Source organism: Rhyacophila brunnea, unplaced genomic scaffold (genome assembly GCF_057557595.1).
Source record: "Rhyacophila brunnea isolate RB1 unplaced genomic scaffold, BYU_Rbru_1.0 scaffold_6, whole genome shotgun sequence".
In the NCBI taxonomy this organism is placed as follows: Eukaryota; Metazoa; Arthropoda; class Insecta; order Trichoptera; family Rhyacophilidae; genus Rhyacophila; species Rhyacophila brunnea.
Genome location: NW_028233276.1, coordinates 29,937,950 through 29,955,256, shown reverse-complemented (window position 1 = coordinate 29,955,256; position 17,307 = coordinate 29,937,950). Strand labels below are relative to the sequence as shown.

The 17,307-nt window shown below is 31.6% G+C and overlaps 1 protein-coding gene and 1 long non-coding RNA gene across 2 annotated transcripts in view; both read left to right on the top strand.

Moving 5' to 3' along the window:
• LOC147065515 (uncharacterized) overlaps positions 1 to 17,307 on the top strand; it is a 77,158-nt gene that overhangs the window by 7,925 nt on the left and 51,926 nt on the right. The window contains exons 2-3 of the mRNA XM_085957164.1: positions 12,508 to 12,614; positions 14,757 to 14,939. Coding sequence (XP_085813290.1) covers positions 12,508 to 12,614; positions 14,757 to 14,939 — 290 coding nt within the window. The remainder of the gene's footprint in view (positions 1 to 12,507; positions 12,615 to 14,756; positions 14,940 to 17,307) is intronic.
• Positions 8,500 to 11,976, top strand: LOC147065516 (uncharacterized). Its single transcript, XR_015071780.1, has 3 exons — positions 8,500 to 9,742; positions 9,809 to 10,271; positions 11,759 to 11,976. It is a non-coding gene; the product is annotated as an uncharacterized LOC147065516 (long non-coding RNA).

Genomic DNA, 17,307 nt, shown 5'->3' with positions numbered 1-17,307 from the left:
AATTCATCAAAAAAAGCTTTCGACCCTAATTCTTGACGGAAATATTTGTTATATTGCCTGTAGCTTAATCATAAAATCGCCACCCCTGATTTGTATTAGGATAATCATTCATTTCATTGAGTCTACAATCTAATGTGGTTCCCGGCCTCTGCAAGAAGAGTTTTATTTACGAGAAATGGATGGTGGCATAATCATAGCGGCTATGAATAAACAATAATTATTTTATTAGCGTATCAAGATATTATGTATTTTAAATTTAAAAATTGTAGATTCTTTATTATAGGAAAAACATAATTTTGAAAAACCTTAGAAACATACAAAAATCAAGGTTTAACCAAGTGATTCTTGAGCGACTTTTTCAGTGGGTCTTTCACTCATCCGGAAAGTGATAAATGTATTTTAATATTTTTAGGTAGCAGTAAATTATACTAACTAAATTAAACATAAACTAACTAAAAATTTATTATCTATTAATGATATCAGTACTTACTGACCAATCCGTCACCACAATAATATAACTATAATGAGACAAAAATGAACAAATATTTGAAATACATTACACATGATTGAAAATATTTATTTTAGTTATATATTTAGTATTTTCTATTCGAGAACTACTATTAAAAATGACTGGATTTGTTTCAAGTTTGTGTCATTCCATTGCACGTGATTCAAATTTGATAATCTATCTATTTTTCCAATATTGGTGACCTTCTTTTGTTGACATCACTAAATTCAATTATAATAATGAGACCTATTATCATTAAGTATATATATACGTGTCGAAATACTGGAAATATGTGTGTCATCTCTGGTTATTGTAGGAAAGAAAACATGACATTATCATACAATTTTATGTAAAAGAAACGCGAATTCGTATTATAAAATTTCATTCACAATATCAGTTTAATCATAATAGTCCTTTTTTAAATATGACATATTTCATAAGAATCAGTTTTCACGACAGAATTTTGATTTTTGTTACCGTTTATAATAATACATACTTGGTTTTATTAATTTACTTTGTATATAAACCGTAAAAAATATCAGTTGCATAATATATCGTCACTGTTCTGGCAGAAGACACTAATTCGAAAAAATGACATATTGAGTTAGTTATACCAAAATGTTCCTTATGTCAAACTTTACTGTCTGGAAACCTTCTTAATAAATAAACAGTCTTTATTTTAAAGTCATCCTTTTTACGATTACTTAATAAACTTACATGATAGACCATTTCAAACATTGTAACAACTTCAAAGTCAAATTACTCAAAGCTAGTATTCCCCAGTTAGTGTGTTCTGCTAGAACAGAGACGATATAATATGCATCCCGGGTCACTACAACACAATATTCGTTGTGGAATAGTATAAAACTCTCGTCAATTGGAATTTAAAGTCAAATTTTACCAAGTAAACCCAATCGATGATATTATTTTGTTATATATTAAGTGCTTATTTAATTATTTTTGACCATGTCCGATCTTAAGAAGATTATATGGCAGGGATGGCGAACCTATGGCACGCGAGGTGATTTTGCATGGCACGCGAATGTTTCATTTTTAAGAGAAAATAAATTATTATTTTATATAGAGTATAGTATTAAAAAAATGTTTTTTTTTTAAGTTTTACAAATACATAATATATATGTAAGTACTTACTTATATAATATTTAAAAATAATGACGACATAGCCCAGCGTATTTTCTTCGGTTTTTCATATTATGTTTACCAATCGATGTGCAAATTGAAACAACGAAATTCATGCGTAAATAACAAATCGCATTGTATAAAAAATTGCAGGCAAATCCTTTTTTAAGAATAATCATTCATTACAAATATACAATTAATTGCATAGGTTGGTCCTTAGGATCTGGCAATTAAAAATATTCAATCAACAAAGTTTATGAAATTAATTAGGTATCGGCAGTCATTCAAATATAATAACTGCTTGTTATTTTGCGTCAAGCATAATCTCTAAAAATGGAAAACCGTGCAGTGATGGAGAATATAATATGAAAGAAGTGCTTCCACGATCTCTTTGACGAATTTTAAAACAAGGGAAAAAATCGCCATGAAAAACTGCTTGGCACGTCAGACAGTCGAAAAATATTATTTGGGAAATTTTGGCACGCGTATGTAAAAAGGTTCGCCAACCCTGTTATATGGAGGTTATATGGCCATAGTGGAGGTTTGTATTAATAGATTTTTGTTTTTACAAGAACATGGATGTTAACTACTTTACACAACCTATTACCTCTACCTCGGATTCGAACCTGGGACACACGACATTATAAGTTGACGCGTATCTCTCATAGCTCTCTTATACATTATAAGGCCATAAGAAATTATTGTATATGCCGCGTTATTCTTTCAGAATTCAGCCCCAGAAAGTAAACATTACCAAACAGGTCGTTGATGTAATATCATATTATTTCCATAGTATATTAAAATAAATATTGGTAAATCAGACCAAGGCTTATGCTGTAATAATATTACTAATGGGAAATCATCCTGCTAATTATTTTTACGTGTAGTTAAGTAGTTAGGTCAAGGGATATTATGGCATATTCAAATCATCTAATAACATTTTTGTCATCATTATAATATATTATATACAATATACATCATTGTATTAATACTCGTATTCGTAATTAGCCAGTGGCATATTGTTATGGTAGCATTATCGAAGAGCATAATAATTCATACACTAGATATATGGCTGTCCTTGGAATACAGTTGAATGAAGGATTTAATAAACTATTTATTATGTAACGAATAATTCACAAAATATAAGAATATAACATTCTGAACATACATAATTCAGATACACTTCAGAAACATAATATCTTGAAATACATATTAATATTTCACAAGCAGGACTCGAACCTGCACATATCGGATTCTGACCAATGTGATTTACCAATTTAGTCACTTGTATGTTACCTTATTACGATGAAATTAACTAATAGTCACGCGATTGAATCGTTTTTCATATTTCGCTAATATTGAAGACTGACTTTTGTAGTTTTAATCATGGTGTCAATACTGTCAATAATAGGTACTAACTTACCTGGATTCCTAATTGACCTATAGACCTCTCCAAATTTTAGTCTTAACATATAACACAATATTTTAATAAATAAAATATATTTTTATTCAACGGATGGTTCATAAAAATATTTTTTTTTAAATGCATTTAAATTTAAATAAATAAGCTTAAATTTGGATTTGACCTATTACTGAATTAATAAATATAAATTATAGATATCGACGTGATAACTATTGCTTTTATATATTTTTTTGCATTGAATATTGAATTCGCGGCACTCATCCTGTTTATGGAAAAAATATTTTCACAGTATCATGAATCCGAACAGTCAACATTTGCAAAGTTGTCTATCATTGTTTTATTCACGGCTATAAAAAGTTGATTAACTGGTTAAGAGGTTAGCATTGACTTTTTACAAATAAAATACATTATTATCTACATAATATATTATTTATTTTCAATATAAAAAAGGTATATAACGACTATGTTTTATAAATTGGATAATAGATGTGTATTTCTCAAAATTTTTGCATTAAGTAACCCATAAAAAACATTCTTTTTGGAATTTATTTTATGACGTAACTGAGTGTAGTTGTCAGCGTTGCCAGATAATTATTTTACCAAATTGGCATTTTTACCATAATGAAATTAAAAAAATCAGTATTAAGGAGCAAAAAGCTGGAAAACTTAAAAAGCACATACTTAGTTCAATATATGTATAATGTTTATTTCTATAATATAAATCATAAATCACACAACACAAATTATAAAACTCTTTAACTATCAAAACAATAATATTAAACAATATTTTTACCGAAACTCACGTATTTGCACTTGACTGAAGGTTTTACTTCTTGAAGAGTTTCTTTCTACAGCACACGAATATTATCATGTTGAATGAACAAGTACTTACGATTTCATCAACTCAATTTAACATATTATTTTGTTTCTTGCATCTGACTATTTTAAAATCATCTGAGAAAATACCCGTTCGGTATAGCAATTAGATGTTGGTATGTTTAAAATAAATTAAATTAGCTCAAAAATCTTTTTAGTCTCCCTTTCCGGGAAAAACTTGAATAACTGGTGCCATTTTTGTGTAGCTGAGTCTTTCCAATTTTTTGCAATCGCACCAATAGAAGGTTTCAGTTTACACTATGTTTAGACGCAGCGTTTTAAATGTGTGAGTATCTTACAAAAATGAACCATACTTTATAGATGTGCAATAGTGTGTATTGCAATCTTCAAATACACCAATATTAAATGAGCGTCAGTGCATAAAGCGAGAGCAGTTGTCAGAATGAAGGACAAGCGTATTCTTGACACGTGATTAAGTTTATCCCATATTCTTCCACACTCAAGATCGGTTGCCTGTTACTCCACACCAGTTACCAGCGCCATAAAATGAATATTTTGATGTATATAACGTACACTACCTGAGTAGGTAGATGTAATAAAATTAGTAACAATGGTTGGATAGTGTGACAAATTCATTTTTTATCCAAGGATTTGTTAGTTTGACTGATAAAAATCGCTTTTAAATTGTTATAAGGTCATCCTCATTGTCAAATGAATGACAATAAAACAATGTTGAATTGAAACAACGTTTAGTGTTAAAAATTAAATATAATATTAACATTTTCATAATAAATTAAACTGAAATATATATATTTAGTTATTATGACATAGAGGTGACATTTGAGAGAGAGGATGACATTTAGTTATTATGACATAGATTTAGTTATTATGACATACTTACATAGAGGAGTGACAACTGAAATGGTGTGGCAAAATATATTATAATGTAATATTAACTTTGTTTACAAGAATGCACTGGTGATTCATATAGGTTTACCATCTAAAACAGGAAAACAAATATAAATTGATAAGGATTTTTTAATGCTAATTACGGATTATGAATTATATATTTATCAAGCCCTATAAAATAATATTATATTACGCTGCATAAGGAAGTGTAAATCTTTGGACATTTATTTATGTAAGTACCTTCATAAACTGTTACTCGTATTATATATTATGTCATTATATATTCTATATTATCAATACCAGCGGCAATTTTCTTTTAGGCAGATAACACGGTCGATTTGTTCAAGATGTAAAACGGGGCGTCGAAATAGTTCACACCAGCCATGCAAATTATTTAATTACGCTATAATCTTAAAAATATACGTATTTTCACAAATTGAGTGTATTTATATTATTATTCATATTCTGTAACTAATATCAAAGGGACCCATTACACAAACACTCGAGCAGATAAGTAATTACGTACTTCTACTACTTCTATTATAATATCTTTTGTTGGTTAAAGGTTGCGGTTTATGGTTTTTATTATCGTAGGAGGGGGCTCAAAATCAGTCAGAACGTAGGGACTCTACGTCTCTAAGCCCACCACTGGTCATTATGGATTTTATCAAAATGGCACATATTTCAACAAAAAAAAAATATTGTAAAAAAACGGTCATAACTTCTCAAGTAATATGTGGTTGATTACAAATTGTGCTATCAGAGTTTAATTTAATCATACATAAATAGCATCATATAATGACGCCCATGGTGGCTTAGCGGCTTACGCGTTGATATAAATTGTCGTGGGTCGCAAGTTAGAATACTGAGTTTGGTAAATACATATACTTATTATTTTTGAATGTGTGTTTTGAGTCAGAGTATGGATTTATCGTAAAAACAAAAATGCAAAGCGAGTATGTACCTGTATTAAAAGTGATAACTTCTCTTATGCGATGATCGCGTAGCAAGTATTCATTCAATTCGGTCGTAATCATCGCATAAGTAAAATTACACAAATAGAAAGTGCTAGATATGACAAATGGGAAAGAAGAAAAATGAAAACGCTGCCTTTCATACAGAATTTTCAACCACCAGAAAATTTTGATCAAAAATATTAAATTAATTACAGGTAAGCCCCGATACTCTTCCAGCCATAGTACATTTTAATAAATTATAAATATGTATGTCTATAATAACATTCGTTAGCGAAATGAATATAACATTGTTATCAAACATACGAACTGGGAATTACATCCTCAGTATCTAGTTTGAAAATTTTTTAACCCGAAATCCCGAGATTGAAAAACTCAATTCCTATTCGCTATTATAACATAGTAAACAACGTGATAAATATATTATGTCGTATTCAGTCACTTAATTATCCCGGGAAGTTAACTGTCAGACGTGATATTTTTTAACACGGTCGCCCATGCATAACCGCGAGCTGTCAAAAAATATCGTCGAGTATAACATAACTAGCACGTCTTACTTGATTCCAAATGTATCCTATTAGAATCTAAAATTCAGCGTTTTTTTTTGTTTAATTGCTCCGAGGAGCAATAAATTTAATGGAAACGTGTTAACCATTATTGCACTACAGGATATTCAGACCATTGATATATATATTTATATGTATATATTATAATCAAACGAGTATAATATTTAATTTTATATTCGTTTCTTGTATTGTTGTCAATATAAATATCTCAATATTATAGAATTAACAACGAGTAGAATTTAAAAAAAATCTTACTACACTGAAATAAATATGTGGCAATTCCATGTGTGTTGGTTGACGACTGCTGGCCTGGACCATAGCTTGCATGAAGCGGATATCGAATAACCACAATTTCATGCATTTGACGTCAGCGCTTATAGTGCGCTCGTTTAGAGACGTCCAGGTTCGACGCACTGACTAATTTTGAGGTTTCGTATGATGAAAAAAAATAACAATCGAATTTGAATTGTTCAAATAAATCCACGTATTCCTCAATTTATTATTATTTTTTTAACAGATTACTCATAAGATACATGTGTACTTTATGACTGATTTGAACTGTTTGGAGGTCCTCTTTTATATCTTCGGACAAATCGGTTGCGTCATTTGCATCAAAGAAACTTACCACTGGACCATTAACGGCGTTAAGGCCATAGATAGTGTTACCAGATAAAAATTATGAATGGAAAACAAATGACATGGAATGAAGAATATTACGGAAGACTTATATAGATTTAAAATTAAAGTCAATAAAGTCATTAAAGAAATCGTTTTTTTAATGGACACCATTTCTCGTGTCATCCTCTAGATGCATTTAATTACGGTTTTTATTTATATATGGATACATAATTAATAAATTATCAACCTAAGGTAACCCAAATGATTTCGGGGGAATACCAAAGACCGGGGTATTTGGCTTATCGCTTATCCAAATAATTTTAAATACCACCGGAATATATCAGATAAAAATGAAAACCACATAATATTTAAGTTAATTTCAGAGGTATTAAAAATACCACAAATTGGTTTTATAACGTTTATTAAATAGGTATATGAATACTGAGATATTATTTATACTTACAACTAATTATGATCATTAAAAATACAATACCTAAGTACTAAACGAACAATTTACGGGTTCAATAAATTAATATTTTATTTCTAAATATATAATTAAGACACATATACTTTGAATCTGCGAAAAACTGTATTTATAGTCGTCAATCAAGAAAGGATCGGAAATGATCGTTTGCACATTGCAAACCTGTGAGAATGTGGAGCATGTAAAATACATTGATGGACCAAGGCAGGATACTTTATGTCGATCAAGCCATAAAAATAAGTACAATAAAGCACGCCGACTGCCCTCAATTATTGAATGCATGTTACATTTAGGTACCTACTTGACAAATTATTATGCATATTATGATACAGACGTAAGCATTCAAAATAACATATTTTTTTACACGTGTTTAAGCAGGTATATCATATTTTTTCACACTCGAGATCCGTAGCCTGTTATACCACACCCAGTAGAGTAAGCCAGTTTCCATTAATTTTGTGTTTGCTGGTTGTCATCTATATGAAGAGATTTTATGAGATTAAGATCAGCATTGAGATTGCTTGAAGCACCTTTGTGCAATGGAGGATCAGGTGAAATTTCATACTCGCATCTACTCGTCTACGGAGTCGAAACCTGGAATGGACCATAAGACGACTGGATGCTTTTGAGATGTAGCTATATCGGCGTACTATAAAGATTTTATAACAATCGCAAGGAGTGCCTATCTCAAAATGAGACGCCTCCTTAGCAATCGAGACCTTAACCTAGGTCTGAGACTGTTTATGGTACGTTGTTATGTTCTCTCAATTATTTTCTATGGTATGGAAGTATGGACGCTAAACCAAGAGATGTTGCGGAGAGTTGAAGCTTTCGAGATGTAGCTGTATAGACGCATCCTCAAAATTCCTTGGACTGGCCGGGTGACAAATGTTGCAGTTCTAAATCGAATGGGAAAGGACCGAGAATTTCTGCGTATTATCAAAACCAGGAAAATACAGTACGTCGGCCACATTATGAGAGGGCATTGTCATTCAAGGAAAGATCAATGGTAAGCGTAGTAGAGGGCGACGCCGCATTTAGTGGTTTAAGAACTTTCTTGATTGGTACGAGTGCAGCTCCACTGAACTGTTCCGGGTAGCGATAACAAATCTAAGATCGCCTTGATGGTGGCTGACCTCCGCTAGGAGATGGTATAATAATAAGAAGAATTACCAATGAAGACGTCAATCAATAAGCCAAGTAAATCAAGCGCAGAAAAACTGCATTCTTCGGTCATATTTACATATTCCAACTCATAATACATGGAAAGGTAGAGGACAACAGAAGCATACCTATATAGAAGGAGATTTTCTTGGCAACGTAACCCCTATTAGTAATAATATCCAAGGCATTGTGGATGATACTATTACTGCGGTATACCAGAAGAAAAAAATAGATAAAACAAATTTTAATCAATTTGATAAAGGTCGTAATATATTTAAAACCAAAAATGTTCAAAGATAAATTGTAATTTTAATATTCGTAATATTTTACTTATTATGACTGCAATACAGTGTTATGAATTAATTCATTGTTAACGTTTTAAAACCAAAAACACTTAATTTTGTTTGAATTAAACAAAAATTATTTTAATAACACGTTTCAATGTCAATAAAATATCAGGAGGTAAAAAGGCACCGCTCAAAATAACTTCAATATGTATTAATAGCACCTAGTGACGGAATAATGAGACGTAATTTATTGTAAAATTACCTATGACATTAATGATCTAGAGAAAATTATATAAATTGCTTTATAAACTAAAGATTATAATCTTTTTACACCAGAGTTGCGTTGGTAGACGGATTTTTGTTACAACTTCCAGACGATTTCCATGATTTTAATAATATAATCATTCATATTTTCTAAAATCTTCATTATTACATTTAGTAAAATTTTATAGATAAGGTATCTAGGCTCGATTTGATAAAAATATATTAATAACTACTATGCTTATTGTTAAAGATTTTTTTGCTATAGTGGAAAAACTTTATTAACATATACTTATATATTGGTATATATAACATAACTCAACAAATGATCAATTTATATTGGATTTTTAAAACAATTGTAAGGTCATAGAAATTAGTTGTATAACAAGTATTTTCCTTTGTTACGACTCGTCCTAAATTTATTATTTATTCAGTAAATTTTATTTAATTGTCTAAATCAGCGATTTCCAAACTGGAGGCGCAAAAAGTTTAACACAATCCACTTAAAACCAGAATCCGTATTTTCATACAGTGAAAGTGACGTGACAAATATTTATTTGAATATGTAGATGTTGAATTTATTTAAAATTGAAGAAAAATTAATGTAGCCACGGGTTTGCAGTTTGCAAATGCATAGTTTATAAAACGGCCGCTAGTTATAAACTATACAAAAAAACAGTCCTATAAAAGGTTGTTTGCAAACCTGTCTATGAAGACAGATTTTATAATACCTCACTTCTACACTATTATGAAGCGCGCTTTCTATCTCGTGAAAAAATTAAGTCTGAATAATTTGATGCAGGTTTTTTTTAGGAACGATAATTTTGTTGTATTTGGTTAAAATTAAAAAAAAATGAGTGAATAAACCAATGCAAGGACCACTAATGCATTCACTGACTTAAAAAGACAAAGTGACGGCAGTCATAAAAATTTGGAGCTATGGAAATCAAAATTACAAAAAAATAAGTTCGCTATGTATCCGCATTTAAATTATTTCTACGCCAGATATATATTGAAGCAAACCAAAGTCTATTTACTGGGTTCTTGGTTAGTTAATATTATTTTATTAATAGTAAAAAAGTCGCCTGCAGCGCTGTTCTGTTTCATGACTATTCATCATCATCAGCCGGGGTCAATCCACTGCTGGATGAAGGCCTCCCCAAGCTTTCTCCAACTCTCTCGGTCTTGTGTCGTTCGCTGCCACGTATTTCCGCCGAACTTTACCAGTTCGTCAATCCAGCGGCTTTTAGGGCGACCCTGTGGCCGTTTCGTACCCCTTGGGTACCACTGGATGACGGCATTTGTCCAGCGGCCGTCCTTTCGGCGAGCAATGTGTCCCGCCCATCTCCATTTCAGCTGTTTGGCAACGTCTATTACATCGCGTACTCTTGTCTGCTTCCTAACCCATTCGTTCCTCTTACGGTCCTTTCGCGTGATGTCCAACATGCACCTCTCCATGCCTCGCTGTGTGACTCTTAGCCTTTGGACATCTCTCGTGTTGAGGGTCCACGTCTCGCAGCCATACGTGAGCACGGGTAGCACACATTGGTTGAACACCTTACGCTTAAGACATAATGGTAGGTCACTCTTGAAGATAATATTCAGACGTCCGAAAGCACTCCATCCGAGCTTTGTTCTTCGAGCAATTTCATCGTGCATGCTTCCGTCTATGGACACCTGCTGTCCGAGATAGACGTAGCTGCTGACTTGCTCGAGTTGGGTGCCAGAAATACAGATAATCGCAGGGTCCGAAATACAGTTCCTCATCACTTTTGTCTTTGAGACATTTATCTTTAGACCGACCGTTTGACTGACATCCGCGAGTTCTTGCATTCTACTTTGGAGGTCTTTCGGGTCTTGTGAGAGTATAACAATATCATCTGCAGAGCGCAGGTGACTGAGGTGCCCCCATTAATTGGAACACCTTTTTCCTCCCAATCAAGTTTCCTAAATAAGTCCTCAAGAGTAGCGGTGAATAGTTTAGGTGAAATGGTATCACCTTGCCGGACACCTTTGTTTATGGGGAATTTACACGACCGTTTGTGGAGTTTCACGCATGCTGTGGCATCACTGTATATACTGTTCAATATGTTTATGTAGCGTCTGGAAATTCCTTGGTTGCTAAGGGCGTCTATAATTGAGAATTTTTTGATGGAATCAAATGCCTTTTCATAGTCTATAAAACCAAGATATAATGGCAGTTTGTATTCCTGGTAGCGCTCTATGATTTCCCTGACGACCTGTATATGATCCATAGTACTGTAGCCTCTTCTGAATCCGGCTTGCTCTCTTGGTTGGTTCTCGTCTAGAACTGTTTCGAGACGGTTTGAGAGTATTTTCGTGAAAACCTTATACAGAATTGGCAGTAGACTAATTGGTCGATAGTTTTTCAGATCTTCAGTGTCTCCTTTCTTATGGAGAATAATAATGGAGGCATTTTTCCATGACTCTGGGATGTTCTCTTCGTGCAGACAAGACGTGAACAGACGTGCGAGCACTTCGCTCACCGTCCTCCCGGCCCGTTTGAGAACATCGATAGTCAGCCCATCTTCTCCCGGGGCTTTCCCACTCTTCATGCACATTATAGCATATACTATTAAATATTTTTAATGTGTGATTGAAAGATCCTGATCTCGGGTCCCGCTTCAGGATGTGGGGCCTATGATAAAATCCATTTGTCAATGAACAATGATAAATTTGGATTGACTACTATTGAAATTGATTGTGCCAATAAAAAAGCACGTTCATCGCACGAAAAACAAATTAATTAAAAAATGAATATATAAGTACTTAGTAAAACCTTGTAAAAAAAAATATTTAATGACATAAAGGCGCCAAAATTAGTTTTTTAAAAGAGAGGCGTAGTAACATAAAGTTTGGAAACCACTGGTTTAAATCGTAATTTCGTAAATAGATGCCCCTAGTACGAACCCAAATGAATATAATTTACCTACAATATAGGAAAATAGATGAATTATAAATATGTAATCGTACATTTTACTAGGCCACTAAAATCACAATAATATTATTCTATCTAGAAACTGAAATAATTTTAAGTTTATTTGAATTTTCACACCTACTATTAAGTACCTACTCAATATTTACACATTAAGTAATTTTGTTCCGTATTCTGTTTATTAATTATTATTGGAAGCTGCGTGTACGTAAAAAAAGTTTAGATCAATGACTTAAAAATTTTAATTTTCTAAAAGTACTGTATTAATATACTAAATATTGTGATGTCTTAAATTTAATTTAATATACAAAATGCCACAACATATAATAAAATACTTACTATTCTAGTCACTAATCATGTTATTGTTATTAAATTTTCAGGTGTGCTGTATGCTGTGACACTTGTGTCCAGTAAATATCAAGATGCAGTCGAGGAAGAAAGCGTCTTCAGTCAATATCATGACAAATTTGACACGGATCTTTTGAGGGTAAGAAATCTCATAGGTACCTTACAATAGATTAGTATGAACATTTATTTGTATAAAATTTAATGTTATAACGAAAAAATAACGATTACAATCTAGGATTGTTTTATAAATTTATATAAAAATAGTATTTAAATATAACGTAGTATGTCAATTACCTACTACCCTTTCTTATTTCTACCGTTTTGGGATGAATGTTGATTAAAAGCTTAGGATGGATGATAGACGCGACGTTCTCTCAAACCATGTCAGATTCAGCGCAACGAAGGTCAAACAGATGTGTTTTGTCTGAGTCACTCTGTGGTTAATGATAGCTCTGCTTTAACAAACCTATGCACGTCAGCTGTCTAGATGTCACTAGAGGTAACTTTTGAATCAGTGTGTGTAATCGAATTAATCATTAAAATGGTGGTTTAGCTATAACACGCCTATACGCACCCGTTGTCTTGACATAACTGAATATACCTTGCAATTACGGTCAACTCATGACCCGTAACTGCTGGTCTCCCTGGTCTTGCGACAATAATACATAATGAATCGAGGTAGGTGGGAAAATATGGAATGACGGCCACCATAATTGGCCCAACCAGGTATATTGTGATGAAAAAATAATATGTAAAGTTTAACAAACATAATTTTACAGAAATTGGTTTTATAAGTAAGAATAATTACTTTAATTGCAATTTCACTTTGTTACTTTTATGTAACAACGAAGTCATTTTACTCTCATACATGGAGTTTTCGTAAAACAGTTACGATTGTTATGAATGACCGTGATGTTCTATGTATTTTTTTTACAATTTGGTAAAATCGTACCTTTACAATAATTATTTCAATCTACTGAAAATGAATACGTATTATATTTTATAATATCATATTTCTGAGGTTACCAAAGTGTTTAAGCTAAGTATCTATTTATTTAATATAATTTAGTTAAGGTAGGTAATTGGCAATCAATCAAAATGAAAAACGTTTGTGATTGATGGCATAGAAAGAAAATGATTTTACCTACTAAAATTGACATGGTTACGCAAACTTATACCATGGATAACTCTAGCTATAGTAAAAAAAAATATTTTTATCTGTAATTGTACATACGTAATTTGGAAACACTTTTGAGAAATAATATAATATAACCATTTGCGCCGATGTGCTCTGACCACTAAGCCATATATGTACTATCCAATTGCGATAGAGCCAACTAGTGGTTCTTACAATACTCTATGAAGCGCTTTTTAAATGGCGTTACTTATTAATTGCCAATCGGATTTTATATTTTAATTAAATGAAAATTTCTACATTATTTATGAGCGCATTCATATCTAAGGGCGAAGATATACGGCAACGTAGTCGGCGCTACGTCGATTCAGGTCTTGCTTGATTACAATGGGATATATTTGGAATCAAATAAGACCTGCGTTGATGCATCGCCGTCTGCATTGCCGTGTGCCTTGGCATTTAGGTAATGAAGACATATCGGCATCTACATACATGTATCGTGCTCTAATAATATTCTAGAGAAAAATGCTTTATATGTGCCGGCACGCAGATGTGATTGTCTGCAGATACTATACATTTTAACTATATTTTGTTTGCTGTGCTCGAAATGGAAAATTTTACGAACCGGAGCGGTTAATAATTTTAGGAAAATATTTGCATAGCTATCTAATTTTATGTGTATTATACAAAAAAAAATATATAATATTTTTTTATTAAATGACATGTCTAGCTCTGACGATCAATAATAATTATGAGGATTTTATGAGTCAGAACGGCGCTCCAGTCCATTTCGCGTCTTGTTTGTATTCGGTATAATTGATAAAAAAAATGTTAAAGATCTATATACCTATAATCTCTTTGTACAATGTCAAATATTATTCATATTCTGTTTTTGATCATAATACAGCGAAACGCGTGTGGATTATAGCCTGAAAAAAATATTGTACTTATTTAAACTTTTAGGGTTTGCGTTATCTATGCAAAGACCAAAATGCAATGCACGTTTGATAAATCCACACCGACCTAGTATTCTTGTCAATGCGGCGAGCCCACGGCAACATAGAGCGCCATGTGTCTTAGCCCTAAGATTGTAATTATATGTATCTAATAATATTATTACAGTGTTATCAATCGTTATTTTTTCAGAATATGGATTCGTCTGAAGCAGAAAATGTCGTATTCTCTCCATTCAGTCTGAAAATGGCATTATCAATTTTGTATCTGGCATCTAGTGGAAATACAAAAGTTGAACTGGAAAAAATTTTGGAGTTTCCGAAAAATGTCACCGTAGCTTCAAACAGGCTTCTGGCAACACAGCAATCGTTGAAGGTGAGATTAACCATTCACTTACTATGCTAATGAATTCTTTTCAGAATATGCAGGCTATATTTTAGTTTTGATGGTAAAGTTGTATTTTTAAAATCAGTTGTCATCAAAATACTGATATTAAAATGGATAAGTACACTAAAAGTAGAATAATTATGCCATCTATCATGGGCCAAGATACAAGACAACTCAGACGGCGCTGCGTTAGCGCAAGTTGATGTATCTATTTGGTGTGATGTTTCTTAATTCCAAATAATTGTACTTATATATTTTTGGAATCGATTAGGACCTGCATTCACGCAGCGTCGTCAGTGTTGCCGTGTATATTCACCCTTAAATGATTATGAGATAAATTTAACGTCGTCGAGATTATAATTAATATGTTGTTTGAAAAATAGTATTCTTATAATATAAGTATACTTACTAATTCATATTAAAAATTAATAATGATTGAAACCAATTTCATCCACTTCGATGATATTGCTATCATATAGAAATAATGTGTACTTACAATATAAATGTTTTGCCAAGCACTATTGTAAAACTATATAAGTATAACAAACAGCCTCCCACACTTAAATTTATTTTGACATCTTTTCTTCTTATATCATTGTATCACGTATTCATTGGCTACACGTAGCTACAACAGAGCATCGCTCCAAAATTTACCAACATATTTTATGTCATATTTCGCCTTTCCGTGGTTATCACTGTTATCAGTCATCAGTCTATTGGGATTTTTCCATATTTAGTAGGTACATACTTGAGACCGACTGGCAAAAATGTTAGTTGAGGCTTTCCATGTATTCATTATATGAGAGCTGGATAGTTTTCAATCCTATAAAATAAAGTGTATAACGTTTCAACTTAGATTAAAAATAACAAATATAAAATTTGAGTATTGAAATGTTTACGATTTATTTTATGTTGCGTCTAGATTGATTGGTTTAATTTTTTGGGATCCATGAATAAACAGAACGATGACAAAACAGAACATGAAAAAACAGAACAGTGACAAAACGGAACAGTGATAAATAGAACTATGGACTTTTCAGGAAAAATATAACGTTTAATATTAAAATTGTAGTACCTGTCTCTATATTATGTTGTATAGATTTTTAATAACACATGTTTTCAATATGCCGTAAAAAATCAAATTATATAATCGCTGGAACGAAATAATGAGGTTAAAAATTCTGTGAAGTTGTGTATGATTATCAAAATCAAGCAATCAAAATTGAGGTTTTAAGCCGAATCGCCAACATGCAATGATTATATTAAATATTTATATATATATATTTATTTTATAAACTTAGATATTTAATTGATAAATATATACGACAAAAATTTATGTTTTATTTTTCCCTTGACTCTTCTGTTTTGTCACTGTTCTGTTTTTTTCATCTTCTGTTTTGTCACCATTCTGTTATATTATCATGTTTTATTTTGTCTGGTTACTATTTTTTTGTATACCGATCCCAAGACCTTGTATGTTAATTTAGTTTCGCTTGTTGTGGATATTCTAAAGACTAAGTATTGTTATTTAAAACAAAAAAGATACCATAGGTTTTTGATGCGTGTTATATACAATGTTTTGACAACATACTATGTAGACTAGTATTATAGTTTAACAATTGAAATTAAAATGGTAGGTTGCGTAAACAAGATAATAAATTCATTATTTTTCCGTCAACATTTTTAACGCACCTAACTATAACGAATGTGATCCCTGAAAATAGAAACATCCGGTGACGCCAAATGTCCTCCAGGTGTTACAATTGGTCGTTTATATTTCAGCATAGATTTAGATAGCATTTTAATGTAACATAATATTTGGCTAATTATATAAATATATTTTTTACATTGAATAAAATGGCAGTATACCCACCCAGTTGAGAATAAAACTATTTGCATTTATTTTCTATGTATTTATTTTAAAATCATTAAGAGAATATCAAAATTTATTAGTAAGTTAACTTAATGTGGGTTAGAACCCAGAGTATATTGTGCCCAATAGGTTGAGCAAGTGGTTAACATTCATTTCTCGTAAAAACAAAAATATCTGTGTAGCCCCCACTATATTGTGTAGGCCTCTTAGGATTGAACATGATGATTTATGAAAATTGTAAACTATGAGATGATTTTAAATTAAAATGTATTGACATACCCTGCATGTACCTACTTATTATATAATAAATGCATATTTAAAAAAAATACTTGAAATATTGCCTTCATTGATTATTATAATGTGTTTATCCTGTATAATTACAGAGTTAAAAATACTATTAAATTTATAAATTATAATAGTCAATGTTTATATATAATGCATAATAGGGAGTTGTTATTATAAGAAGCTATTGGAATTTATAAA